At 42.1% G+C, this 27,318-nt stretch overlaps 1 protein-coding gene and 1 long non-coding RNA gene across 4 annotated transcripts; one reads left to right on the plus strand and one right to left on the minus strand.

Annotated features, from left to right (window-relative positions):
• Positions 1–3,271: 3,271 nt before the first annotated feature.
• On the minus strand, positions 3,272–6,605 carry IL6 (interleukin 6). The gene is made up of 4 exons (XM_082046987.1): positions 6,342–6,605; positions 6,135–6,248; positions 5,780–5,926; positions 3,272–3,700 (listed from the first exon to the last, which is right to left on the minus strand). The coding sequence occupies exons 1-4, from the start codon at positions 6,600–6,602 to the stop codon at positions 3,509–3,511; spliced, it is 714 nt and encodes a 237-aa protein (XP_081903113.1). The 5' UTR covers positions 6,603–6,605; the 3' UTR covers positions 3,272–3,508.
• LOC309437076 lies at positions 6,461–26,681 on the plus strand. 3 transcript variants are annotated; one of them, XR_014183486.1, is made up of 5 exons: positions 6,461–6,591; positions 9,493–9,768; positions 11,618–11,771; positions 22,620–22,957; positions 26,057–26,681. It is a non-coding gene; the product is annotated as an uncharacterized lncRNA (long non-coding RNA). The 3 variants fall into 3 exon arrangements; XR_014183487.1 differs by having other exon boundaries at positions 6,507–6,642; XR_014183488.1 differs by lacking the exon at positions 6,461–6,591 and adding an exon at positions 6,855–6,993.
• Positions 26,682–27,318: the final 637 nt, after the last annotated feature.

Below are 27,318 nucleotides of genomic sequence, written 5' to 3' on the forward strand. Positions count from 1 at the left end.
AATGTGGGAAGAATTATTAGTTACAAATAAGAGTGGCAAACTTAGGGGGAATTTTCCCATTGAGTTAAGCCAGCCTAATGGCTGCCGAGAGGTGATTCTGCCCCCCCTTGCTTCACAAGTGGCTGAACTCTTGCATCTCTTGTAGCATCAGCTCTGTCTTGCTCACCTCACTCGCTGTTAGCCATTCATAAAATCTGCGAAGGTACTAGAGATGCAGACAGTCTTTTTCCAGTAGCTGTTGTTCTTTCCACCAAAATTTAGCATTTTTATCAGTACATAGGCTTACTGGGCAGGGGATGGTACTGCAACCTGGGAAGTGGATCAGGCTAAAATGTTTTCTTGTGGTGTTGTGGTTTTATTTGTTTATTTATTTTTCTATTTAAGTTTCTTCTACATCTCATGTAAAAGTATAGTTAAACAATGGATAAATGATACTTCAGAGCCTGTCCTTGGGAAAAAAAAAAAAATCTGGATTAGAGATCACTTTAGTATTAGGCCTTTAATTTTTTTTTCACTCTTGTGTAGCATTTTAGTGTCATGTCCACAGCACCTACTAATATTTTGTTTCTCATCTTTAACACTGTATTTTAATACTGTGGGCTCTTTCTTGTGTACTGCATAGTGTATGTATGCTTTCTATCATCACTTTACCCTCTTCCTGCATTGGGAAAGCAGATGCAGGAGGAAGGGAGTTAGTAATCTGTTGAGCATTCCAGAATCTCTGTGTAAGGTTAACAAGTAGGGATGCAATGGGAGCATGGGGAAAGGCTAGCTGGGATCTGCAGAGAAAGGCTGGTCCTGTACAGCAGCAGCCAAAATACTTCTTTACTGGGTAGTTCCCTAGTTTTCACAGGCAATTATTTGCAGGTCTTCTTGGGTTTGGTTTTTTTTTTTGCCTTGCTCAGTGAGTTAGCTGTCAGGAAGAGGTTTCTTCAGTAGAAGCGTTGAGGTATTTCACTGTTGCTAAAAGTAGCACAGTTATTTTTGAGGATTGATTTATAAGAGTTAGGAACACTCATTTTTACTATTGTTCTGGGTTTTTTTTTTGTGTGTGTTTGTGCTGGTCTACCAACTACAACAAATGTTCAGTTGTGTTTATTGATGATTGTAAAATGCTTTCTACACAGCAAGAAAAAGGAGGATAAGTTGGTTAGTTTATGAGGCCTCATACCATGCTCAACAGTGTTTAGTTCTCTGACCTCCATATGAGTGAGTCTTCATGTGCTACAAGTGCCAATGGGTGAGATTTCATCAAGCGATGCTTGTCCTGAGGACAGTCCCTGAAGGTGGCATGGTGACAGCAAGATGATGGCCAGCAAGGCAGCTGCTGAGCTCAGGTATCCTGAGAATTGTGCATGGCTGTGGAGGAGCCACAGGTAAAATAATGGCAGCTCAGCAGCAGCCTCAGCAATACCTGTCACCCCAGGAAGGACTTGAAGTTGACCTCCCCACTCAGCAAGTGGTGATCTTTTTTCATCTTCTGCATCCTAAAATGTATTATTTACATCTTTACTAGAATGGCGGGTAACCCAGGGTGGCCACCAGCTGAAGGGTGCTGGTGGGAAGGTGTGGATGCTTGTCTATGAGTTGTGGGAGACTTCAGTACCCTGTATCTTAGATGCCTCCTGGAATTTAAGGAGGGAATCAGTGTGAATTTGTTTACCTGTGGTGTACATAGTAACTAATGGTTATCTCTGGTAACCACCCACTGCTAGGAGAGGTGAGATCAGGAGATGAGGAGATGTCTTTTTTGATTTTTTTTTTATTTTATTTATTTATTTTTTTTTTTCCCCTCCCTCTGTTCTCAGATAGTAATAATGAAGTCCTTAAAATGTCCAACATGGGATCCACAGTTTGTTTTCCTAGCTATTATGGACATAAGGGCCAGAATGGTCTCTAAGTGAATGGTTACTAAGAAAATCTCTGTGAAGGTGAGTTGTGAAAAATCCAAACCAGGCTTTGCTATGTCTCCTAGAGCACATGCCAGGACAGCTAAACCAGGATCTTGTGTGTTGTGAGAAAAACCCATTCACCGTAGACATCTTGAAAGGGAACACCTTGAGGTGTCCTTATTCCTTCGTGAGATGTTGCACAACTTGAGATTTTGGTTTTACCATATTGGGCAAAGCCTTGGTTTGTTTTGTTTTGAGCCTCTTTGAGATGTGGGCTCTGGGTGGACTGGTCACTGTTTTGGCATCCCCAGCGGTGGAATGCGCGTGTGGATGATCACTCAGAGGAAGAGGAGAGTTTACTGACATCCTTATCCACATTCCAAGGCTTGCCTTTCATCTCATTTGCACTGCTGGGCTGCAAGAAAGAGAGACGGTAATTAATGTTCCACCACTTGCCGGGAGAAAGCTCGCAAAGCTCTTGCTGTGCTTGCATCCCATGTGCGTGTGCTGTGAATTCTGCTGAGTTTGGGTGTACGAGGTGCCTGCACAGCCACAGCGATGGGATGATACAGCTGAAGAACACTTCAGTGGTTTGGTACTCAGGCTAAGGAAGTGTTGGGTTTCTTTGTCTCTGCAGTATTAAATAATTTGCATTGGTGTTATGTGGCCTATCCATGCTTGTGGAATATAAATGACAAAAGGCAAACTACTTTAGATCGTCAACAGTCATTGACATCTCCACAGCAATATGCCGATTTATATCAGCTAAGGAAAGAACCTAAGATTTTTTTTTTTTTCCAGCTTCTTGAGGGAGGGGGAGAGATGTTTAATCAAACTTGGAAAGTTCCCTTGGATGACAGCAAAAAGCTGTTCATGTGGTATCTTAGCATTTGTGTAAAGAGATTGCTTGACTTGTAAGCAGATGCTTACGAACAATTACAGTTTTATGGCCTGTTCCTTATTAAATATAGGGGACTCATTGTTCGTTTGTTTCTCAGGAGCAATGACGCTTTATCATGTTCATTCTGAAGTGCCATGTTCAGTGCATCTGGTTCCTTTATATCCCATTTTAAGATTTTTTTTTTGGTTGATCTAGCTGTCTGTGAATGTGTGTATGTATGTGCTATGCAGATTACACAGATAAAATTTATATTCTTGAAAGTGGTTGTTTGATAATTGCAGATATTAAAAAATCACATGCATTAGAGTTCCTTAGTCTTATTTAAAGTTCAAGCAGGTTATACACTTGTTGGGTTTTTTTCAAATCAGCTTTTATTTGTTCTAAAAATATAAATAAGTCATAAATACCATCTCAAATATTTTAAAAGCATAAGTTATACAACAATTTTTCTCGCTTCTAAAAAGATTTTTTTGTTGTTGTTGGATACGTTATTAAATAAGTCGGTGTTCTCAATTATTTCTAAATATCAAAAATATAAATAGGAAACATTAGAAACAAATAAATATTTTAAATACAATAAATAGATTCCTAGAAGGAAATGAGAATATATATAAATGCAAATCATTGTTACTATTTCTGGTTCTTAAAACAGAACAACACTGTCATCTGCCACATGACAGATTTGTAACAAAGGATTGTGCCTGAATTAAAACATTCAGACACTGAAACTCCTGGTGTTTTTCAAATAGCGAACAGCCCTCACAGTTTTCTCCATAAATGAAGTAAAGTCTCGGAGGATGAGGTGAGTGGTGATTTTCTCTATCCAGTTCTTATTGGACTTGAGCTTTGCACGGAGGGATTCCTGGGTAGCTGGGTCTGGGATGATCACTTCATCGGGATTGATCACCTGTGAAAGAGAAAATAGCGACATGCCCTGGTTAAAACACTGTAACTGAGCTTGCGGGAGAGCATCAGTTTATATGTATGATATGTTCCCGACCAGCTGTGTATCCAGCCTTTCTATACTGCAGCTCACAGACCTCCCCAGGACCTGCACTTGCCTACAACCCCATTTCTGTGGTGAGCTTGGAGGTACCGTGGGACCTGCTACAGTTACTGCATAAGAATCGAAGAGTCTTGTCTGATCTGTAGCACTTACTCTGTTTCGAATGCAACATCTGGCATCGTGGTCCAGCACGCTGCACTGAACAGTTCGATACACCTCTCCTGCTACCTGCTGACTGCCTGGTTATGTGGGAAGATGCTGAACATGATTTGTCCTAACCTGTAGTGGCTGAGTCATAAGTTAATTAGATGGCATTGGAGTACTCTCACATTTTGTAGTACATTGACACGCTCCAGAGATGTCATACTTGTCTAGCTGCTTCATTCTTACTTTCCAGGCATCTAGGCACGTGGGAGACTTAAGTGACACCAACTTTCACCGGTGTGTGGGATCCTAACTGCAAGATGAGTAAAAGGAGCTGTGTACCTAATGCTGACTGACAGCGCTGGGTACCCGCTATCCAGATGCCTTCTATGAACTTGTCCCGTGAAGTGGGTAGGTAACTGCTGAAAATGGGAATTACTCACCCAAATCATGGAGCTACTTTAGATTATTGGGACCCAGAAATCTATCAATAAAGTATCTGCTCCTGGTTTTAGGATCTCTCCTACACTTTAAGATGTGACAAAAGCATCCACACCTCCCTCTGCAGTATTTTTTTGTTGTTAAATTCAGTAAGAGATGAATATTCTTTCTGTCCAGACTACTTTCAGTGGATTCTGTTCACACAGCCAGTTCCTGGTATATCTAATGCCTTGTTGCATGCTCTCAAGGTTTGGGTCTCTATAGGCTGCTCTCCCTCAGTTATGAAACAAACTTTCTACAAAGTAATATATCAAGTTGGAAGCCAGTAGTCAGTTGCTGTCTTATGACAGGGCTATTCTTCTTAGCTAGTACAGTGTAAAAAAAAAAAAAAAAACACCAAACAGTCCAGCTCCCTTTCACTTAATAATGGACATAAATAAATATGTTAGGAAAGGTATGGCAAGCACACAATGGGCTTTTCTAAAGCCAAAAAACACCTTGAAGGAAATAATGCCCTGAGATTTCTGCAGTTCTTAATTCTGCAGTCCTTACTCACCTGGGTGGTTCTTAACTCAGGCAAATAGTTTCCCTGATGACAAATGGAATATTCATGTTAAGTGTTATTAGCGTGAGTAAGAACTGCAGGTATGAAGTGAATTTTTGAAGTGTGATCTTTCAGAACTCTTCAAAACATAGAAAAAGACTGTCAGAAATGAATAGCATTCAGTTTAATGAATCAAAAGAGAATTTGAGTGTTTGTAAAGAAGGAAGATTTTTTTTTCATTATAATTGCAAGCAAAAAGCATGCTTTTAAATAGACAGCATGTTTTATTTAGTCAAGTTATTAACTTATGTTCTTAATTTAACTGTCTTCCTTGATTTTTAAGCTATTGATATCTCAATATACCATACAGCTTGGTTTAAAAGTTTGTTTCGGGGAGTTTTAAAGATTAATAATATTGTAAAAATGTATTTGCTTTTATTTATGTGAGGTTTTTTTTAAATTACTTATTTCTACTTCTCGGGGGGTTGCAACATGAGAAGGCTTGGACTGAACTGCAGTTCCACAATTAGGAACAAGCTCCCTGAGAAATCTAATGCTGCCTGGCTCATAGAAATAAGTGTATTTGTTCTTTAAATAATATTATGCATTTAATTGTTGGCTTGGAAATTAGAAATAACACTAGAAAGTAGGAAGAAGAGTTGTTTCTTTAAGAAAACAAAACTTTGTAAAACTTCTTAATCATAAGAGTAATTATCTGAGCATAAGCCACCTGTTTCCACTGAGAGAAATGAAAGCAGGAAATATTCAACTTCACATAGCATCCTATTTCTCTGACTACACATCAGTGCTGGGCCATAAAAATTATTGGAGTAAATTTAAAACCAACTTACCATCTGCCTTATGGTACGTGCCAGGTGCTCTGTGCTATAGCACAGCAAATCGACGCTTTGCTTTTCACTAATAAAAGTTTCTTTTACATATTCGAGGTACGTCTGAAATGTGTAAAGCCCGCTGGAGATTTTCCTCAAGCATTTATCCTGAAATGAGAGAAAGGTGAGAAGGTCACTTACAGCTCAGAAATGCCTCTAATGCAATATTGTGCATCCAGCACAGGTAAGGTGGGGATGTTATACAGGGAGTGGAGGTTCCTCCACAAATCTTTAGGTCAACTTTTGCGTTTTTTTTGAGCAGGCAAAATTGTCCCAGGTATATAGCATTAGAGCAGAAAGGGGAGCAGGTCCTTGCCTCATCAAAGCCGGCGAATAGACACCCGTCTTCCTCTGTCATCTTGGGGAGGTTGAGGTTGTTCTGGACAAGCATCTCCATGCTGTTCCCGCAGACGGTAAACTTCTCGCACATCTGGGAAGAGACACCGAGAGGTTTTATCGCACCTTGGCCGGAGGCAGCCGGCTGTGTGCGAGTGTCCGAGCCCGCGGGACGTCCCGTACCCACCTCCTCCTGCAGCTGGGCGGCCCGGGCGTGCAGCAGCCGGGCCAGCCGCACGCAGTCGGGCAGCGCCGCCCGCCGCACCGCCGCCTCCTCCAGCTCGGCCTCCCCCGAGGAGTCGGCGGCGGGCAGCGGGACGGCGGCGGCCCGCGGCAGCAGCATGAGGAGCAGCAGCGGCAGCGCGGCGGCGGCGGAGCAGAGGGCGGGCGACCGGCGGCGGCGCCCGGCGCGGTCACGGTCACAGCCACAGTCCTGGGTAAACTTCATGGTTCGGCTTCTCGGCTCCGTCCCCGGCCCCTTCTCGTCGGTGAGGCTGGCGGGTTGAATGAGCTCCGGGCATCCCTGAACGTGTATTTATCGAGGGGGCTTCGAGATTATTCATGGCCCGGGAAAATCCGGCATGAGAACACGGGGGTGTGTGCGCAGCGGATCGCGCCGGGCTTGACACAGAGCTCGCCCCGTCCGAGCACTGCGGGATTGTGAAACGGGGCCGGGGGGGGCATGAAGTCATCGCGCTCCTGCACCGTAACTCCTTGAGGGCCGGGCTGCCCCCGCCGTTGCCGGCTCACCTGGTCCCCTGGGACCGGGGTCGGGACCAGAGCTGGAACCGCAGCCCCTGAGCCTGCCAGCTCCAGCCACACAGAAAGTCTCGGCAATCGTAACATACATACCTACCTACGTACATACATACTTTGTGTATTTTAATGTGCTTTAATGGTTCATACATTTATTATGTATAGTTATCTCTATAGTTTAGCTATTTTTATTAAATACTTAATGTGCTTGTTTAGGTGTTGTATATGTATAAATTCTAAGTTGTCTTTCCCTGTCAACCACAGGATGAAATACATCACGTATGAAATACATCACATATGAAATAGGATGAAATACATCACGTTCAAATGCTTTAGATGCTCAGGGAGCGGACCCAAGCCAGCCCCTACAGCTCCAAGGGGAGGGCGGCTGCAGGAAATGCCACGCAGTTCCCTGTTATCTGCTGCTTTATCTCCCTTTGCCTACCTGGGAGGTGTGGCGGGAATTTTAACCTTTCAGAGGGAGTCTTCACCCAGGGCAAGTGTGCCCTTTTGGCTCAAACACGTAGAGCGTGGACTGAGTCAAACTGTGCAAGGCATGCTGACACTGAACTTCTGGAATGTCGTGAACTGATTTTGAACAAACCTTTTTTTTTTTTTTTTTTTTAAATTGAAATTGGTGCTGCTTTCTCATGTAATGAAGACCGAGGGAAGACCTGATTCTGTTTTGGGAGGTGCTAACAGGAGGGCACAGAATGGAGAGAGCAGAACATAGGGCAGAAGAGAGGCAGTAGAGATGATACAGTGACTGAACTTAGGTGTCCTCATTTGGACTCTCCCTTAAAAAAATACCCAGATATTGCTAATTCATGTTCTAAGAACAGCCTGGATAGAGAGCCTCAGGAAAGAAGCAGGGTACTACTGTTTTTTTGGTTTAATGTCCCGTTCTGCCAGTAGCAGAAAGGCAGCTGCAGTAATTTTGCCCAGTGGAGGGATATTAGTGCTGAAAGGCAAGTGTGAGAGAGTGATTTTCAACAGCAGCAATCCATCTCTGTCCAGTTCCCTGAGCGTGGCAGAATGGAGCCATAGCAATAATCTCCTGTAATGTTAGCTCTCTCTTACCAGGTTTGTGGTGTTAGAAATATGAATAAAGCATACCACTAATGCTGTGTTTGACTAGTATCAAATTAAAAGATTTGATTTCAAGGTGCAAAGGATTAAAACAGACAGATCAGATGAGCACAATGCTCCAGACAAGCCCGGTCTTTGCCTTCTGATAGCCATCAGTGGCAGATACAGCCAGGATGGGAACTCCTGCCTCCCTTTCTTTCCATTTGTGATAGTGGATGGATGGATGTACATGTCTCAGAGCGGGATTTCCTTCCACTGCCAGGCAACTCATAGGCTGATTGCTGCAGATGGCTGAACTTCTGCCTTACCTGACCCTATTCCTAAAATCATGAAAACTTGATAGAAGGCTACATTTCCTTAATAATATATTTTCAGCAGGCATTCCATAAGTTAGTCTTGTTTGCAGCTCTGTAATTTTTAATTGCATAACCTTATTTTGTCCATTTCTCCTTGTGTCATGAAAATGCCTGTCCCTCAGCAGTTTCCAGAGAATGTTTTTTTTGCTCTACGGGGGTCAGTCTTGCTGATATGTGTAGTTATATTTTCAGAATGAAATAAAAGCTATTCACAACTGTTGTTCCTCATCTTAAAGGCTCTAAGCCTTCAGTTATTATTGTATCCTTTTGCATTTTAGGGTTTTGTTTACACTTTTATATGATTGTCTATGTGACTTTTCAGAAGTACAAAGTATACTTACATGCTCCAGTGGAAATTGCTCATTAATGCCTTAGAAACTCAGCTGGATAATCGAGGACAAAGTGTAGCATTCAAGGGAAGGAGGAACTCAAATTTGCACAATAGCATTAAAATATTTCTGCTATTACTCTAGACAGTTTCTTATGGAAAACCACTTTTTAAATTGGTACTGCACACAAAAGAAATACTTTGCACTGGTCTATCTGTAATAATGTTTAAAGGAGGTTAATTAATCCACACTGTACTACTCTGATTCATCAGTAGCCACATTGTTGAAAAAATCATAAGCTCTTAACAAACAGCACTTGCTCATGAGTTAGCCACAGGTCAGGAGATCTGCCTGTTGGTACTTTAAAATGTGTGAGTAGGATTTCTGAGACTCTAAGGTATAATTTCTAGATAAAGATTAATTTGTTTCCTGCATAGCATACTTGTAATACTGCAGTTTACTGCTCTTGAATCCTTTTACTGCTATTCTTCATTTCACAGTACAGGTTAATTTTTTTTTTTTTCTGTCATTTATACTATAAAACAGATGGCTGCATCCTGACATACAAAAGCTTCCTAAGGTGAGATTTCAGAAATTCTCAGTGTTTATCCAACTTTTTCTTTTGTTTGAGCAATGGGCATTGCTACTGTACATTCCTGTGGGAGCAGAGAGGCCAGTTCTGAATGTGAAAAATGTTTCCTCTCGGACTGTCCACACATGATAATTAATGCCAGTTACAGTGAAGGGTGAGTTTTTAGCCAGGGAACAAATCCACGATCATCCTCCTGTGTCAAACTCTCTTTTCTAGGATCAGCATGGCAACTCACAGACCCATTCCAGAACAGCGTCTCTTTCTTCTAGGGCTGCTGTGCCAGCAAGCAAGCCCATGCCACTTTTGCTTCTGATAACCTGGGAGATTTACAGATAGGAGACTGTTTTCGGGAGAGGTGGATGATACCAGCATGGAAATGCAACTGCAGCTGGAGAATTCAACAGACTGCAGAGCTGCCATGGTCAAAGCTTGTCACCCCTTTTCCATCAGCCATCAGGTGTGCGTCTGCAAGGAGCCCCACCATGGGCCAAGGTAAAGCCCAGTGCTGCTGGCAGCAGCAGGAGACCTTCCTTGCAAAATGCCGTGAGTCAACTAAATGACTATATAAATGACACTCTTGGATGGAAAAATAAGGTCTTTTAATAAAACGGGGTAATTACTAGGGATTCAGTATGTTCCACTCTGATTTACTTGTGTGTTTGGTTTGCCTGTTTTTTCTTTCTAATAATCTCCAGTATTCTACAGTAGTAATACAAACCACTAATGTTTTTTCAGAGATTATGACTTCAGATTGTAGTGTTGATAATAAGAGAAAGAATACAAGTAAAAATGTGGTATTCTTCTGTAAAAGTGGAAGAAAATGCCAATTGTTGATAGACTGTTCAAGTGGGATCATGACAATGACTAAACAAATAACTTCCAAATGTCTTGAATGAGGTGGAAAGCTGAAGTCCAGTTCCCTGACATGTTTTGGGTTGAATCCCTCAAAGCTTGGAATCCTACAGATCTTGTCAAAAGTGGAGATGAGTTCTTTGTAGTTCATTAAAATATGAACACTTCACTCATTCTAGAACTCATTTATTTTAAGGATCTTTATATTGAGCATTCACTGACGTTAAAGGGTCTTCAAAGGTTTATGTGCCTCTTCTCTACATTTTCTGGAGTTTTTGTGAAACAAAGGATTAGAAGTTTCATTATCAATTGTCTCCATCAAAAATCCCAAGCTTTAAAAACTGGAATTTTTTTTTTGCCAGTGCATTTTCAATTGAATGGTCACCACTGGCTCTGCTAAGAACTTGAATGTATGAGTGTCAAACCAAGCTGCCCTGTGTTGTATTTGAAGTGAACAGGTTGAACAGGTCATTAATAACCTGTGTTCATGTTTTCCATAAGCAAACATTGCTTTGAGAAGCCACATGTCACCAAAGAACACTGGTGCACGTGACTAACGGCCCTTTGCTTCTGTGGCTTTGAAGTTCTTTGGTTCTCTGTTGGTTCTTTGCCAGAGAACTGCAGAGTTGTTTGGGGACTTTTTGGTGAAAAGCTCTGGGGATTGTTCATTTTTCTTCCTTAAAGGCAGACTTGCATCATTTTTAAGCAAGACTAAGATGTGTAGTAATAGGCTTTTTTTTTTTCCTTGAGTGTAGCATATGCAAATGCCATGAATTTCCATGCCTTAAGCTATATCAGAGGTTTAGAGGATAAATTCTTTGTTAGCTTTAAATTATGTCCTGATTTTCAGCTTTATTTGCATAATCTTGAGAAGAGAAATCATGCCATGGTCCTCTCTAGTCAACTTCCAGGTTGTTGGGTATGCAGTCCTAGTTGAAAGGCCTGGAGATAACTGTTCTTGGGGAACAGCCGAATGTCACAGGTCACTTTAAACAGATACATCTCCTTCAAATCTGAACAAGTGCAGGCATTTTAACTCCAGAATGGGAATATTGTAACACTCACCAGTGAGCCTAGACTTGCCCTAGGAGCACTTTGCTGCTGTGGCTGCACTGATAAACAGAATCAGGAAGCGATTTCACAAACTTTTCTCATGGAAGGAAGGTGGCTCTTGGTTTGTGTCAATCATGGTGCAGGGTGCCTTGTGTGGTGGGTGGGAGATACTGTTTCATAAGGCTGCTTGAGGCACCAGAGTGGAGAACTGGCTGAGTTATAAATACCCCAGTGGCCTTTTGTCTTTCACAAGCTGGATACCTGCATGCTGTGATCTGGCTGGTTTGTGCCCATTGCCCACTATGGCAACATACTGTTTTGACAAGGATCCCATTTTATGAATGTTGTGTTTTAAATTTTATTGTGTTGTGCTTCTATAGAAAATCTCTGTCCCTTTTAAAAAATAAATAGACTGTAAATTCCACTTGTGTTTAAGGAGCTTCTTGGTTCCCTTTGAGCTCTCTTCTAAGCATGAAAGATGAAGATTCAAAGAAGTTGCATGACAGAGGAGGAGAGTGAAGTTTTTCAGTTGCTGGGGAAGATGATGAAGCTGAAAAGAGAACACAGTGAGGAGCCTGAGTGTATGGGAGGTACCGAAATGTATACATATTAGTTATCTTTATTGTTTGCTATATTTAACATAGTACATTAGACATGGATTGTGTTTTACAAAGCATTCAAAGGGCAGGTTCTCTCTCTGAGGGGCTTGCTCAATGCTGAAGGAAACCAAAGGGGTGTCAATGTTTATCAATAAAGTAATCACACTTCTGAATGCACACCAGGTCTAGTTCAGTTCAGTAAACATAGGATCTATTTCACCGTTACATAAAAGCTTGATATGTTGTTCAATGAGGCATCATGCCTAATTTTTTGGCGCCCATAATCTCTTTATCAGCCTATTGTGTCACTCACTTTGACATTTAGCTGTCTATCCTCGTTCTGCTTTTCCTGGTGATTGCCTTTCTGTGACGTAAATAACCTACACATAACCCAAGTCACTTAATGATCTTTTTGTACTTTTTCCTGGATAGCAGCAGTTTCTTTCTGCACTGAGAACAGAAGTTCCACTGTATGCAAAATGATGCAAGAGATAGTACTTCTCACGCTTCAGAGAGCTTTACTTCTACATCAGAGCTCAGAATAAGGAAATACAGCTGAATGTGGGTAGATGTAATTTATATCCCATTTGAGTGTAATGAGACATGTAGACTCTCCAGCTGGAGGGCTATCTTTTACACATGCTATAACGTGGTAGTACTGCTTAATAAGGCTACCAATAAAAGTATTGTAACTTCATTGCCAGAATCAGATGCAAGGCTTCAGTATGTTCCTTTCCGGAGATAACATTTAGCAGCTTATACATGTTGGAAATTTTTCGTAGGAGATGGATAACCAGAAAACCAAAATGCACTGTCCACCTGCAATAACTGTTTCATGGTTTCCTGAAGGTTTCCTAGCTCAAGGATCCTGTAGTGACACGGTGGAGCTGCTGTGGAGTTTGCCACTTTGGTCATAGGTTTGGCCTTACAATCTTGTTGAGAAACCTGAATATTACTACTCAGAAAGTACCTTGCACATTGGGGTTTTTTGGTCTTTCTTCCTTTCTGGGGAGTTCTATCAAGCTCCTTACTTGATCTAAACTGAATTTGTGAAAGGGAACCTACTTACTATAGCGGGAGCCCTTTCTAATTACATGCCAGCACACTGTAACAGGATTAATAGGATGTGCTGGATCTGTAACTTTCACTCTGTTATTGAAGTAAAAGTGTGCTGGGGGCCAGGCTGGCTATAAGGACTTTGATCTCATCACCAGAGGATTCAAGTGGTGTAGGTCCCACTAGATTTTTCCTTCAGACGGCCAGTTAGATTGCTCAACCAGGATGTGGGAGATGTTGAATCATATCCCTTCCCTATTTAAAGGGATTATGAACCCAGATTTTCTACTTTACAGGAAAGTTCCCCAACTCCTAAGAATAATCTTGGCCAAGATGCTTTCCAATCCCTCCTCTTAAAGTGAACCACTCTTTTTTTTCAGAAAGAGTAGGTCAGGAGTCCTCATGCCACCTTGGTGGGCTGACCTGGATTCTAGATGATGTTTGCTCATATTCGTAGTACAAGAAATTGGGCCCTTGGGCAGAAATAGAAAGTGATTTCCAGGGAGTGCTGTGATCTCAGAGCTGTTGGGTAAGCCTGGGCAGGGGTGAGGGCCTCCCTTCCTCTGTGGGCTGCTTTTTGGGAGGAAGAGCTGGTCTGTATGGTGAAACCTGGGAGGGCTGGGTATTGGATCCTCCCCGGTGAAGGGTCCTGGCTGCCTGGGAGAGAAGCTGACTTTCCGAAGGGGAAAAGCTCCCTTCCCTGGAGCTTCTTACAGGCTGGTGCAAGAGCTCCTCATGCGACAAACCATCTCTCTCTTGCCTCTTCCTCAGCGGGGGTCTGCTGGTGCCGGGCAGGGGAACACGGTGTCTCTGCCTGTCCCAGTCAGGCACCACTCGCTGTAAAGTCCCCTGGTATCGCTCATCCCAAACGCAGAACGTCCTCTTGTTTCCCCCGCTGATGTTAAAAATGCACATGAAACCGAAAGTTAAAAATAAAAAGCAGAAGTTGTCTAGTTGAATCTCTCTGATCCAAAAAGCCCCTGGCTCTTCCCTAAGCCTGAAGCTACATACGACAATGGCAATTCTGGTGTGGAGAGGGAACACGTTGGGTATCTCCCTTTGCATTTCAGCTCTGCAGCATCAAGTGTCACTCCCTGCTGCTCTTCCTTTGATGTTCTTCATTGTTATTTACAAATGCTTAGATCTTGGGATTTCTATGGTCTACATTTTTCTGGTACTGCTTGTCTGGACTTGTCAGGATGAAGTGCTTAGACTTTCAAAACATGTCTACATGAGTGCAGCAAAGTGTATTCTCTGTGAATACAGTAACCATTGACAAATATGAACAGAAAGCAAAGAGTTTGGTCAGAATTACAGACACTTTTTAAGAAAGGATAAATTAAACTTTTATGTTTCATTTCACAGTATTTTCTTCATAAGTTTGTAAAGTCCATGGAAAATTTCTGGCGTGAAGCTACATACACATTTTATAAAATGGCTACTCCCTAAAATTTTATTTTCTACTTTTTGTTTTTTAAGGCATTTTTTAAAGTCATATAGAAGACATTCCTTGGAGACTGCTATTGCAGTTATCAGCTACATGCTATGTCTTCCATTTAGCCTGGGTGCCACATGCCTATTTAGTGAAATCTGCTGCTTTCTGCCTGACATTTAGCATGTGGTGCCACAACTGTTATGAGCTGATATCAATGTGGGAAAGATGCTACCAAAAAGACTGTCCCTGCCAGTCTGTAGTCTGACTTCTGTCGCGAGTCACTTTTTCTCGCCACCTCCCATGTGTGTCAGCACTAGTGTTTGAGCAGCTAAGTCAGGCTGGGGAGAGGATCTGGTTGGAAAATAAGCCACCGAAGGAATGTAATAAACCACAGTTTTAAATGGGATCTGTTCTGTGATCTGAGTCACTTCATGTCTGCCCTAATGCTTGTGTCAGTGTGATGGAGCCAGCTGCAATGGCTGACACCCAGGCCTGATGAAAGAGCAAGGAGCAGCAAGCTGAAGAGTTTTGCTGCCACAGACCACTGTCAGTGCGTCAACCCACAGCTGACAATTTTTTCTACTCAGCAATGTGATTGGGTTGGAAGACCCTTGAGAGTGCAAATTTCATGAGCTCCTAACCTTTGGAAAGTGGAGCTTTTGAAATGAACATTGACATGTGGACAGATGGTGTAGCCAGAGCTCCCAGTGCTCTTGGGTCTACCGAGAATCTCTGCAAAATCTAAAGCCTGCAAACACTCAGCAAAACAAAGCTGATGTTTTCTGGCTTCTTACGATGATAAGAAATATGTGGGAGGCTCCTTAAACTTCTCTAGAATTCCATTACTTTTTGTTTCATGTTTTATAGCCTCCTTATTGTGTCCATATTTAGCAATTTTTTTTATATTGTTTCAGAGAACTGGTCACAGGGGTAATGAAAAGAACTGCTTCTCAAAAGGGAAAGATCAGTGTCACACAGGGAAAGCTGCTTTAAAACTTTCACAGTGGTGTGGTAAAATTACTGTAAGAGGGTGTAACCAGTGGTGACATTTCTATTTAATTCATTATGAACCTGGCACTGTCTTATATGTAAAAGGGAAGACAGACAAAGGGATAAGGTGGGAAACAGCTTCTACCACATCTCCTACTTTCTGTACAATTTGGTCACTCTCTTCTGAGCCTCAGCTCCTCATTGAGCTTTGAGAAAACTTTTCTAAAAGTAGTGCCATCAGGACAAAGACTAGCAAAGTAAAATATTATATCTAATTTTATCTAATAAGGAAGAAAATGAGTCAGATCCTATCAGAAAAGGAGGAACTACTGATCCCAAACATTAGATGACATCTGCTTGAAATCCTTTGCTTGCCATTGGTGTGGGACACTTTGCCAGGGGACAAAGTCACTCTGCCTGTTCTGCCACTTCTTCCTTTGAGTAAGGCCCTTAAGCACTAATAATCTTGATGTAGCCTGGAGTGACAAGAAGAGTGCAATGATTAAATGTCACAAAGTACACTGTGGGATCATGACATTTCATAATTCCAAAATGACATTCCAGGTTTTCTGGAGTGACAAACTTTTTGTTTTGAAGTAAATTTTCTGTGGCCACTTGTCAGAAGTGACACGTTTTTCAAAGATTTTGAAATAGATGATTTGATTTTTTTTAATTTGAGAAAAATGTTGAAACATTTTAATTGGTTCAATAAGGGCCTTTTCCTGAATAGCTCCACTGTAATCCTACAGTGCAATGTCTCTTGCTACTCCTGAAGTTTGCTATTAATTACCTACTGATATGTGTGCTTTTTGTATCCTCAAAAACCTCCCTGCACTTAGGTTCTCTTTCACCAAAATGTCTCTGCCCCCAAATCAGCTTTTGCCTAGTTTGTTCCTTTGTGTGCATGCTATAGGCAGTAGGCTTCCTTTCAGTGTCAGTACAGCATTAGACTATAAAGTATAGACAATTTCAGGTAGCCCTGACTTTGACCTGGACTGAAAAAGCCATGGGATCTTGTTTCCTCAGTTAGCATCAGGCAATATATATATTTTTTTTCCTGGTGAAGCACTGGCAAAGTCCTTTGGAGCAGCTTGTACAGATATTTATTCTATTTCTGCTCTTTCCTGCTTTTTTTTTCTCTTTTGCCTCTTACTTAGCACCTCAAACCTGCTGTTCTCAAGCAAGAGTTTATCAGGAAGAAGGTCACGTGAAAAGCACCCTTATGTTACACTACCACAAACCAAAGCTACTCTGCAGCTTTGCAAAGAAATATCAGTGACAGTTTTGTATCACCTTCATTTTCTTCCCTTCAGTAATCTGGAATGGTTTAATAAATCAGAAGTTATTTACATGAACTAGAAAAAAATTTTTTTTAGCTGTGAATGCTCTAAAAAATCAGGAGTGGCTCCTTGCATCTCCAAATTGCTGGACAGCTGTGATAGCTGCGTAGATTCCTTGTCTTGAACAGAAAGTGAATTAGAAATGAGAGCCTAGGATTTTTTTTTTTTTTTTTTTTAATTCTAAAATTGGGTACATTTGAAGAGGTGGCTATTTACAAACTTACTGTGTATTTGGCCACAGGTAACTGGCCATTACAGGGGACCGTTGGCTCATGATGTTCCTTGCTCCGGAGCTTGGTGGCAATGCTGTGTGGATGATGTTACACCTCAAAGGTGAATGCCCCGGGGCCAGGGATTGCCTCATGGCATCGGCACCTGCCTGTGTAATGCTGCAGAGCCTGGTCGCACCGAGAGCTGCCACAAAGCAGATAATTCAGAAGCCACAGTGACAGACTTTCTCACAGCGCCCATCATCCTGAATGTCATCCTCAGTGACACACCTGTCCTCTTCCTGATGCAGAAAAGGAGCATAATTTCTTCCCCTATACCCTATGCTATAGCATAGTCAGCTGTACCACATGTCAGCTGTAGTGACAGTGAAAAGAGTGAGGGGGAGCGGGAGCTGGTTGCCCATCCAGGGACATTCCCACCACTTGTGTTCAAGCTCCCTTGAGCTGATTCATAGCAAAGCTGCTGAGAACTAAACATGGTGTTTTACAGAGCCAGAGCGAGGACGAATCAGCTCCTCTCCCTGATGTGGGACAGATGGCAACCATGATCCCAGTCCACTTTGTAGTGGAGAAAATCTGGTAGAAGGATAGTCTCTAATGTAAATTTTAACCTTGGCTCTGAAAGGAGCCATTCAATGGCCTCGGGCACTTCACATGGCCTGAAATTGTTGAGTGTTCAGTGAAGGGTCACGTTGTGAATGCTAGCTTGAGGTATTTAAGTGTCTCTGTTCTCATTTCCGTTTCTCCAGCCCCTTTCACAGTGTCCTCTTAGATGTGGAAGATCTGCAAATAGGTGCTTAGCCCCATGTCTCTGAGTAACCCTCTTGACATTGATGGTGACGGTGATGGTGAGCAGTGAAACAGCTGAGGATGTACTCAGGACCAGGGCTTTGCTGTGACAAAGCTTTGTTTAAGGCATGCTGTCTGAAGCCTTTAGCTTCATCACACATTTCTCAGCACACACAGGAAGCCAGAAGATGTAGTTACCTTTCCCTCAGGCAGAATTTTAGGCAACATGAGAGGAATATGTTAAATGTTCCCTGAAAACAAATAGAAGTTTTCCAGACTGAGCATGAGAGCACCAGGAGAAAAAGATGTGAGATCCTGGCATCAAACATCATGCTTAGGCATAGTAAATGGTTGGCTTTAAGTAAATAATGTAGTCTTATCCTATTACAAATAACCACTCGCATTCACATGATTTGCGTCATTTCTCTCTGCTGACTTCTAACCTACCAGTCTTCTGCATTTTATTCATTACAGTGCTCATAAATCTAAGTTTTACAATTCATGCCATGTAGGTACCATTTTTTTTTCTGACTAAATAACAGTGTCCCCGAAATCTAGCTTTTAAGCTTTGTGTTCTTACCTTTGAGCTGCAGCAGAAGGTTAGCATTATTGGTGTTGGCAGGTTTTTATTTTATGATTTTTTTTCTTTAATGATGGTTTTGTAAGGGACTGAGCAGATTGAAGAGTTAGGTCTGGTTTAAATTGCTAGGATGAAATTTCAGAATTTCCACTTGACATGTGCTAGGACATTTACAGTATGTTTTGAGCAGAGGATCAGGGACTTTATTCACAACTGTATTTGAACTTAGAAAGTGAAAATTTAAATGTGGAGTATCACATTAAAAATTGTTTAAAAATCTGTTTCTATGTGTAGAATTCTTAAATATTACAGGAGAAAAGATTTTATTGTATAGACACCTCTTGTACCAAGGGATTTTTCCTGCTTCAAGAAGTGTTTGAGAAGAGTTCAAGAAGATTGGGATGAAGCCAACAAAATCCATTTTGTTGATATTACCCATATTGCAAAACTACTTTAGCTACGAATACTATAATAGGAGTGCTGGTAAATGTGTTGCTGGGAATGCTGATTGAAAAGGATAACACAACTGGGATAAACAGACATGTCTCAACAAAGAGATTATAGGAAACTGAAATCTCGTCTGTTGGTAGCTAATTCCTCGTCCATTCAACTCTTCTCCTCACTGTTTTTCTAGCTAGCAACTCCAGAAATTAAACTGCAGAGCTGTGGCAGCATTTTGGATCCCCATGACCTAACAGATAAGGTCTGATAATCATGATATAGTTGAAGAATTTATTGCCTCCACAGCTGTAAGCATATTCCCTACTATTGCTCGGTTTGTCTCTTTTTGCAGACTTCTGGGATAATCATAAATAATTCTGCATCTGCCCCTTCTACTTAAGAGTTCAAGATATAGTAAGTCTGACATTTTTCTAGAAAACTCATGGATTATAGTGAGGCAAAGTGCCCCTGTGAATTTTGGAGGGACTGGTACGTAGGTGCACAACACTGATAGCAAGTATACTTAGTTTCAGACCTCTCAAATGAGGAAAATAACACAGGTATGAAGAAAAGCAAACCTGGGCCATTTAGTTATGAAGGCTGGGGGAGGAGGTGACCCAGGCAGTTTAATGTGGTTGGCTGCAGTAGTATGCAAAGCTCTCAAGAAAATTTTGAATGAAAAGACAACTTGAAGTTGGGAAGGGAACAAGATAAAATGAAATGTGAGTTTACAACATGGGATTGTGTCGGCCCAAACGTTCTTTGAGCATTTATTTTCTACATAAAGGGAACATATGTTTCCTTCCTGGGAATTTCAGTAAAGCCTTTTCATGGAGTCTTGTAGGATGCAGTGATTAGGGAGCTGTGAGGAAACAGGGATTAGGTGTGCACAGAGCTCGATGCAAGGGAGAGAGCACTGCTGAGTGTTAATAAGTATGTGGCGAGGAAGGAATTGTTGAGCTGGGTGCTGTGAAGGCAGCGAATGTGCTGGATGTAAATAATAGTGGAAGGGAAGGACCGTGGTGTATATAGTGGATTTGCTATTAATGTGGTCTTAGAGCGGTCTGGTGAGGTATATCCAGGAGAAATGAGGGAGGCTTAGTGCCCTGATTCAAAGATGTTTGTGAGATTTCATTTAAATTTTGCTCATGCTTCTGAATGCCTATGTTAAACAAAGATGGACTGGGACTGAAGGGTGCCCAGAGTAGTCAGAGGGATGGAGAGCTTTGTGCTGGAAAGGAGCTGGGAAGTGGACACTGTTCAGCCTAGCAAAACAAAGCCTCGGGGGGGCCCAAGACAGCTCCCTATTGGCAGTGTAAATAGCAGAAAGGACACCAATGGACACATGGTACTAACACAGCTGTGAACAGAAATGTGTGTTTCAAATGAGAAAGTGCTTCCTAACCATGGAATAAATATCCCAACCAGAAAATCTTTTGCAGTGGGATTGGTCAAACACTGGCATAGTTGTCCAGTGACTGTTGAACCTCCATCCTTGAAGGTGTGCAAAGCTTTACTGGATAAGACACTGAGCAACTTGATCCCACTTTCAGCTGGAAGTTTAAGGAAGGGTGTGGCCTAGGTGACCTCCAGAGGTGCCTTTCACATAATGTACCATTAGAAAGAAGCTCCCAGACACATTTCACAGCACATTAGCGAGAAGCAAAAGGAAAGAAAGGAAAAGCCCTCAAACCCCAAAATGCTGTTAAGGCAGAACTTTACAACAGGATTATTTTGTACATGTAGGTGGTAGACAGGATAGAAACCTGAGGACCAGGGTGTTCTTTCCAAGCTGTGAGCCTTACGGGAAGACATGCAGGGACAAGACAGAACATGTCTTGCTCTCTCTTTCAGTATTTGTGTCTCACAGATTAGCAACAGCAATGATGCCTTCTCAGCATTTTTTGATACAGAGGAACTTGGCAAAATATTTACTCGTTGTCTTTATCACTCATTCCCTCAATATACTTTTCCCAAGATTCGGGGTATTTTGCAGGAGAGCTGAGATTGGCCAAGTAGTGAACAAAAAGAGATGATGAGGGGTGGGAAAAATCTTATTTTTCAATGAGAAAGAGTACAGCTGAGGCAGAACGAGGATATAGAAAAGGAGAGGGGAGGAAAAGGAAAGAAAAGACAAAGGGAGGAAGGAGAAGAAGGCCAGGAGAAGTCCAGATTTTATAAAGAGATTTGCAAAGTTAAGTTTCTTTGGCAGGTCCAATGGCATAGTCTCTCCTAAATAATTTAGAAAGTGAAACGAAATGGGGAAGCAAAATTGACCTGGTTTTTGTTTTTGAATAATAGAATTATAGAGCTTGCAAAAGATGGGACACTAACTTGTGCAGAACCAGCAACAGCAATTTGACTCAGCCCTTTCTCCCTAACTCTCCTTCCTCAGTGAGCCCACACAAATTGGTAGGACCATCTCCAGGAGAAAGCAGCAATCGATTCACCAGACCCATCCATCTCTGAGACTAGCAGGAAAGATAGCTTTTTTATTTGTAACTCAGTTTTCTATCAATGTCACTCCATTGAAATAAATGCGGACAATTTGTCTTTTAGTCCAATAGGCCTGTTATCAACACAGAAACACATGTGCAAGGACTGGCCTGATACTTTACCGAGCTCAACAGAAATATTGTAATTTGATGCCTAGGAAAACATTTTTTTAAACAGTATTTTTTTCATATTGAAGTAGCAGACAAAAATAAATATACAAGGGAAAAGCTCAGTAATTTAAAAGATATTTTCATGTAAAAGCATATCTTATTCACTACTTTTTTTTGTATCTGAAAGAAAACTGTCATATCCTTTGGTAATCTGTAGATTCAGCTACAACTGCTGTTTCTGATGCTAAAGACAAACACAATGAGTTGTGTGATTTCCAGTGACTAAGGTTCAGCTTACCTTAAGCTATGTATCCAAAATATAAGTATAAAGCTTCATTGAGTCATGATTCAATTCTTCTGTTATGGCCAATGAGATGCACCCTAAAAAGCTGCAAGTCTTGGCGAATACATACCTGCGAGGTACAAAACAGCTACATGTACAAAACGTGTAATTCTGCATGCTCTCCCTGCAGCTTTTCTCTGATTTTACACATGGACACACTACTTCAACCTCACACTGAGAGCCAGGACACAGCTTTGTGTCTCCTGGTACCCTGCAATCTATTCCCCCTCAGGTGACCATCTCCATCACCCGGGTGGTGATGACCCATCTTGCAGCACACACACCAGTATTGCTGCTCTCAGCCTGTCTTGTGAGCTCTGCATGCACAATGTGTGTGTGTGGCCATGTACAGGTGGCTGCTCACTGAAGTGGGAGATGCCCTGCTTGCCCAGCATGGCCATGGGCAGGGGACACAGGTCTGAACATTGAAACAAAATAGTCCCCAGGAAAAAATCTTCGAATCGTTTGGAAATGCCCTGTGTTCATAGCCCAGAAGCAGACAAGAGCGCATGGGCTGGCATCTCTCCAGTGCCTCAAAGAACCAGGGCAGTTATGCACATGCTGAGGGAAGACACGTCATTCTGGGGAAGGCATCAGACAGTTTCGGTTGGATTGCCTGACACCCGAGGACACAGCAACAGAGAAGTATGCTGGCTTGGCAGCTGAGCATTGCAGGAGGGGCCAAGTGAAAACCCAAAAGCATCTGTGCTTGTACAGAAGAGGAATGCTCAAATGCTTTTTCCCCCTTCTCTCACACAGTTGTTTCCTGCTTCCACTATGGTCAATGCAGAATAACTGTCTCATAAGCAATAACCTCAATCAGCTGCAGATGTTCACCTCTGATAGTGTCCTTAGGTTGCACACATTTCCTGTCAGGACATATTGTCTTTTCACCACAGTTACAGTTAGTGGGACTGATACTCTGAGTGGCTAAAAATTTGCTTTGCATGCTCTTCTGAACCCTCTGGTCTTTGAGGATCACCTCCTGAATATGTCCTTGCTACTGCCTCTCCCAATATTTCCTTTCAGCTTTTAGAGTGCTCTGATGCAAGTGGAGTCTGGATCTCTCTCCTGCAGTGTGGTCTCTGCATCTATCACCTGCTTTGGATCCCAAAGACCTTCCTGTACCTGATCCTCCTCTCCCAGGTAGACTGACTGTCCTTCTCCACCCCTGCACCCTGTGGCTGTGGCTTGTCTGTCTTGGCAGAGGATGCAACATATCTTACAGTGCTACTGCAGCACACCCCAAAACCAGGGAAAGGAAAGCTGTACTAGCTCCAGGATGCCAAAGACTCCATGGCAGGGGCTCAAAGCCGGTGCCGGACCTGACTACCACTGCCTTGCAGAGACTGGTGCCACCTCAGGACGTAAGGGTCATGGCTGGTGTGCAGTCCTCTCTGGAGAGGAAGAGAGGGGAAGGTGTTTGGTCTGAACTTGGTGTGCGTGGAGGAAGCAAAGCGGAGTGGCTGCCTGAGGATCAAGGTGGAAGTGGCCCACAGGGATGGGGAGGGTTTGTCGGAGAACTATATTAAGAGTTAGCCACTGGCAGCATCAACAGCCCCATGTGGGTTACATGATGGACAGATCTCAGGGACCTCAGACACATCTAACAAACAGGGATAATTACTACGGGTAGCAGTTACATTCCTGACATATATTCAGTGTTGGGGGAGGCCAGCATTGCTTCAGGAGAAGGAGAGATTTACCAGGTGTTCAGGATGGTGCTGTCTACATGCAAGTACTTTGGTGAGAACATAGCAATGGTGGCTGGTACACATGGCCCTGTTTTCCCCAGGAGACTAGCTGATTTCTAGATGTACTTGCAGAGATCTTCAACAGCTGCTTTAGGCTGATACTCGACAATAGTTCTGCCATAGATTGAAAGGACCTGATGGCTATGATTTTTTCTTTTTATGTTGTCCAGTTGCACCTGAAAGGAAACACTGAAATAAATGATCACCCAGGAGATGGTGCCAATGTGTGGGATCAGAGTTTAATATTGATAAGCTTTGAAACAGCTTCAGGAAACAGCCAAGCTCCAGACAGCTCACGTAGGTGGATAGCCTGAATGCGTCTAAACCTGATGGCTTTGACAGTGAGAGCAGGATTTACACACATATGTTTAGAAATTACATCAGGATGGACTTAGGTGTGGAGTAATTACCTAAGTTGTCTGGGTAGGTGTGCTGAGAGACCTTAAGTTTCCTGAATGTAGTTGCTTATTAATGTGGCTAGTGTGAATACTGAGGGAAGGAGAAGACTGAATGCAACAAATCAATGGCAGGCTGTGTCTTTACTAGTGAAGATGCCAGAGGCTGACAGAGTCTCCCCAGGCAAGGAGACTCAGACCTCTATGTTATTCAGTCATCAAAATATACCTGTCCTCACTTCAGGCTAGGGCAAATATCACTCTCCTAAACAGTTTCGGGGCATGGTTTGGGGGTTAGGGCCAACCGATGACCACTCCTGGCAGTTGGTGAGCACACATCCTGTTTTGAAAGGTGAGCTGGTTTAATAATGGGCTTCAGTGCCTGAGAGTGGTTTTAGTCACACTTCATTCACTAGCAAAATTGTAATATTAGAAACTTGGAAAAGCTCCTGGCATCTAAATTAGAGCAAGCAAATCCTGGCCAAACTGTCTAAGAAATGGGAAAGCCTGGGTGTGAAGTTATTGAGGCAATCTTCTGCATTGAGTTATAACCTGACCTGTGATGACCCCAAGCCAGGCCTGTATTTACCACCTTTGCCATGCACTGCCACCACCTTTCTTTGTTTTTCTGACCGCTTTTGCCAAACACAGCTGTGGCACTTAACAGCAACTGAAGGGCGCAGTGTAGCAAGGACCTATAGCCCAGCCACACCACCAGAAGGCACAGCCCATGGTTGCAACCCACTGCTGGGACCTGCTCTTCTCATGTGACACAGCAGACACCTGGTCGCATCACCGAATGTGCCAGATGCATCCTCTATCGTGTCATCCCATGCTTACATTGGAGAAGTCAAAGTCTTTGTTGACACTGTTGGAGAAACACCAGTGGTCTGTGGTAAGTCGGTCCTTTCTTCTCCCTTGACCACCTCTCAGGAGGACTGTTGGTGATGATGGATGCAGGACGGTCTTTCTGCAGAAGAAGACAGGAGATGGCATGAAACTTGAAACAGTGTGAGCATCTGTCTCTATAGGGTCTTTTCAGGAATGTCTGGTCTGGCATGACACATAGTGAACAAGATCTCTATCAAAATACCCTGGTAAAAGGGAATATAGTGTCCAGCTGAGGATGCGCTGCTTGGTATGGAAGTTTGAATGGGTGTTGCAGCTTCTGGGTCAGATTTTGCTGCGCTGATTTCTGGATCACAGGCGTTACCATAAGAAGCACCAGTCGCTTCAGTGTTATTAACTGGGTTGCAAGAATAGGCTCCAGTAAGCACAGATTCCACAGGTTCAAGGGCAGGGAAGCTTGTGCTGCTTCAGTTTACCTCTATTCAAGGTAACGATTAAATGCACACAGAAGTTAAAATGTATGCCTAAGACCCATTGCAATCAAATCCATGTTTTAAATGTTTTCTTGGTCCTGCTTAGTCCCATCACCATTTCATTTATTACCTCATGAAATTATTATCTGCAGACTAAGCTAAAATTGTACCCCTGTAATTTAAGGACCAGATTTTATACCTGAATGCCTAAAAATATCCAAATAGCTATTATAAACCCAAGTTATACAACCTGAGTTTGCACCTCCACTACACGCAGTGAATGAATAACAGAAAAAAAAAAAAGAAAGAAAAATTATTAGGAGAGATGTTTGCCCTCCAGCTGGAGTATGTTCTTGTAAAAGCAATAATCTGCGTCAAAGTGATCTAAACAGAGCAATCAGCAAAGGCAATTAAAACTGTCATTCTTTGACATAGAATACCACTTGATAAAAATGCAGAACAGCCGTAAGCTTAATGAGCCACCTAATACTTATTTTTTTCATGTTGTCCCTTTTAAAGACTTCACAATAATGTTACCAGGCTATAGCTCTTGTCTGGCAGTTAAAGGGTTCTGGAAAATTATTTCTGCCATTTAAAAATGCATTTTTCCTATTATCTTGAAAAAAAACAGGACAAACTGTAACTGGTAACTGCTTTTGGAATGTGAATTTCTTTCTAGGTCTTCTGAGAAAAGAAAAAGCAATTTCCAGGCCCCAGTCTTCAAAAAGCAAAAGCATTTTACATGTATATTTTTAGAGAGTAGGTTTTGCTTATTATTCTTTCCACTTCGTCTAGAAATATAAGCTAATGCATACTTTAAAAACTATATAAATAATAATAAAAAAGCCCAATACCCCTCTAAACAATTCAGTCCAACCCTGTTCTCATTTTGGCCTGGTTGCTTACATAGTTTTAGAAAAGAAGAACTTGGCAAGTGAAGAAGCAAAAATTTTCCCATTTTAAAACACTTTATCTTTCTTCTGTTATCATTTCAGGCAAGTTTACAAGAACTATTTCCTGGACTTTCTTAGAGTTGCTAAAACACATCCCTCCACCACTCAGCCATCAGAAAAGGTTCACTTTATGCTCTGCACTGGATGGATCTCACCTTGACAAACATTTTCATTGCTTTCTCCTTCAGACTTGACAATGCAAATAATGTACAGGAGCTGTGGTGCAAGTCAGCTAAGGAAGTACTCTCTTTACTGGAACTCAAAAATGGAAAGAAAAATGCCCTCCCCATCCCTCAGGACCAAATGGCAATGGGAGTGCAGGTTGCTGCACCAGCGCGGATGCCGTGGAGTGCGGCACTGCCCAAGGAGCTGCCAGGGAGGATTCTGCCTGGAGATGGGAAGAGCAAGAGGATCCTCAGATCTTTTCTCCCCACTCCACTCAAGCCTGCTTAGACAAACTCACTACCTTTCTGCTCTTATTTCATGGCCTCCTAAAGAAGAGAATGCAATTAACTAATCCTGTTTGTCCACTTGTGTACTGCAGGTGGTTTTATTGTATGAATCATATCAGGAGGATAAAATAGCATCATTGCCACCCTCGCACATTGTGAATTAAACAAGAATCCCAGAGAGCAAGAGACTAAATATATCATAAATATTTGGTTTTTCCCACATTCGCTTTACTGGATTTGAGCCTCTGGAGCATATTTAGCTGTTTTTCAGTCTCCTATCTATCAACACAAGGGTTGACAATTTCTTCCTTCTTCTTATTCTTATTCTTATTCTTATTCTTATTCTTATTCTTATTCTTATTCTTATTCTTATTCTTATTCTTATTCTCTTATTCTTATTCTTACTCTTACTCTTACTCTTACTCTTACTCTTACTCTTACTCTTACTCTTACTCTTACTCTTACTAATGAAAGTCCAGACCACCTTAAGGACTCTGAGGATATTAGGGCTCTAATAGTGGTACTACCCCTACTGGAACTCTTAATAAAGTACAGGGAGCTCATGAGGTTCTGAAGTGAATGAGACTGTAAAGAAATGCTTCCTCTCAGCTTCTCCCTGAAGATAAATTACCTAAGGAAGAAAATACAAGGCAACCAGATTTACCATTTTATTTCAATATAAAATATGCAGGGAATATTACTGGTGCAGCAAATCTAAACACGCTGTCAAGCAAGCATAAGGACCACATGCCACCCTTCAATCTGGGAAACATCTTTCCTGGCATCAGCCTAGTATAGCTGGCTTTTGCTCCATAAAATCTCAAATGTTTCTTTTCTCTTTCAGCCATTCAC

This window comes from Streptopelia decaocto, assembly GCF_964273445.1.
Source record: "Streptopelia decaocto genome assembly, chromosome: 2".
NCBI classification, from domain to species: domain Eukaryota; kingdom Metazoa; phylum Chordata; class Aves; order Columbiformes; family Columbidae; genus Streptopelia; species Streptopelia decaocto.

Bases quoted from the DNA above. Each gene is read 5' to 3' on its own strand.
- IL6 (XM_082046987.1), bottom strand. From the start codon at position 6,602: ATGAAGTTTACCCAGGACTGTGGCTGTGACCGTGACCGCGCCGGGCGC. The intron at 5,927-6,134 runs GCAAGGACCTGC...CTCTCATTTCAG, and splicing joins TATTCGCCGGCTTTGATGAG to GATAAATGCTTGAGGAAAAT. The intron at 3,701-5,779 runs GTAAGTTGGTTT...TCTCTTTCACAG, and splicing joins CACGTACCATAAGGCAGATG to GTGATCAATCCCGATGAAGT.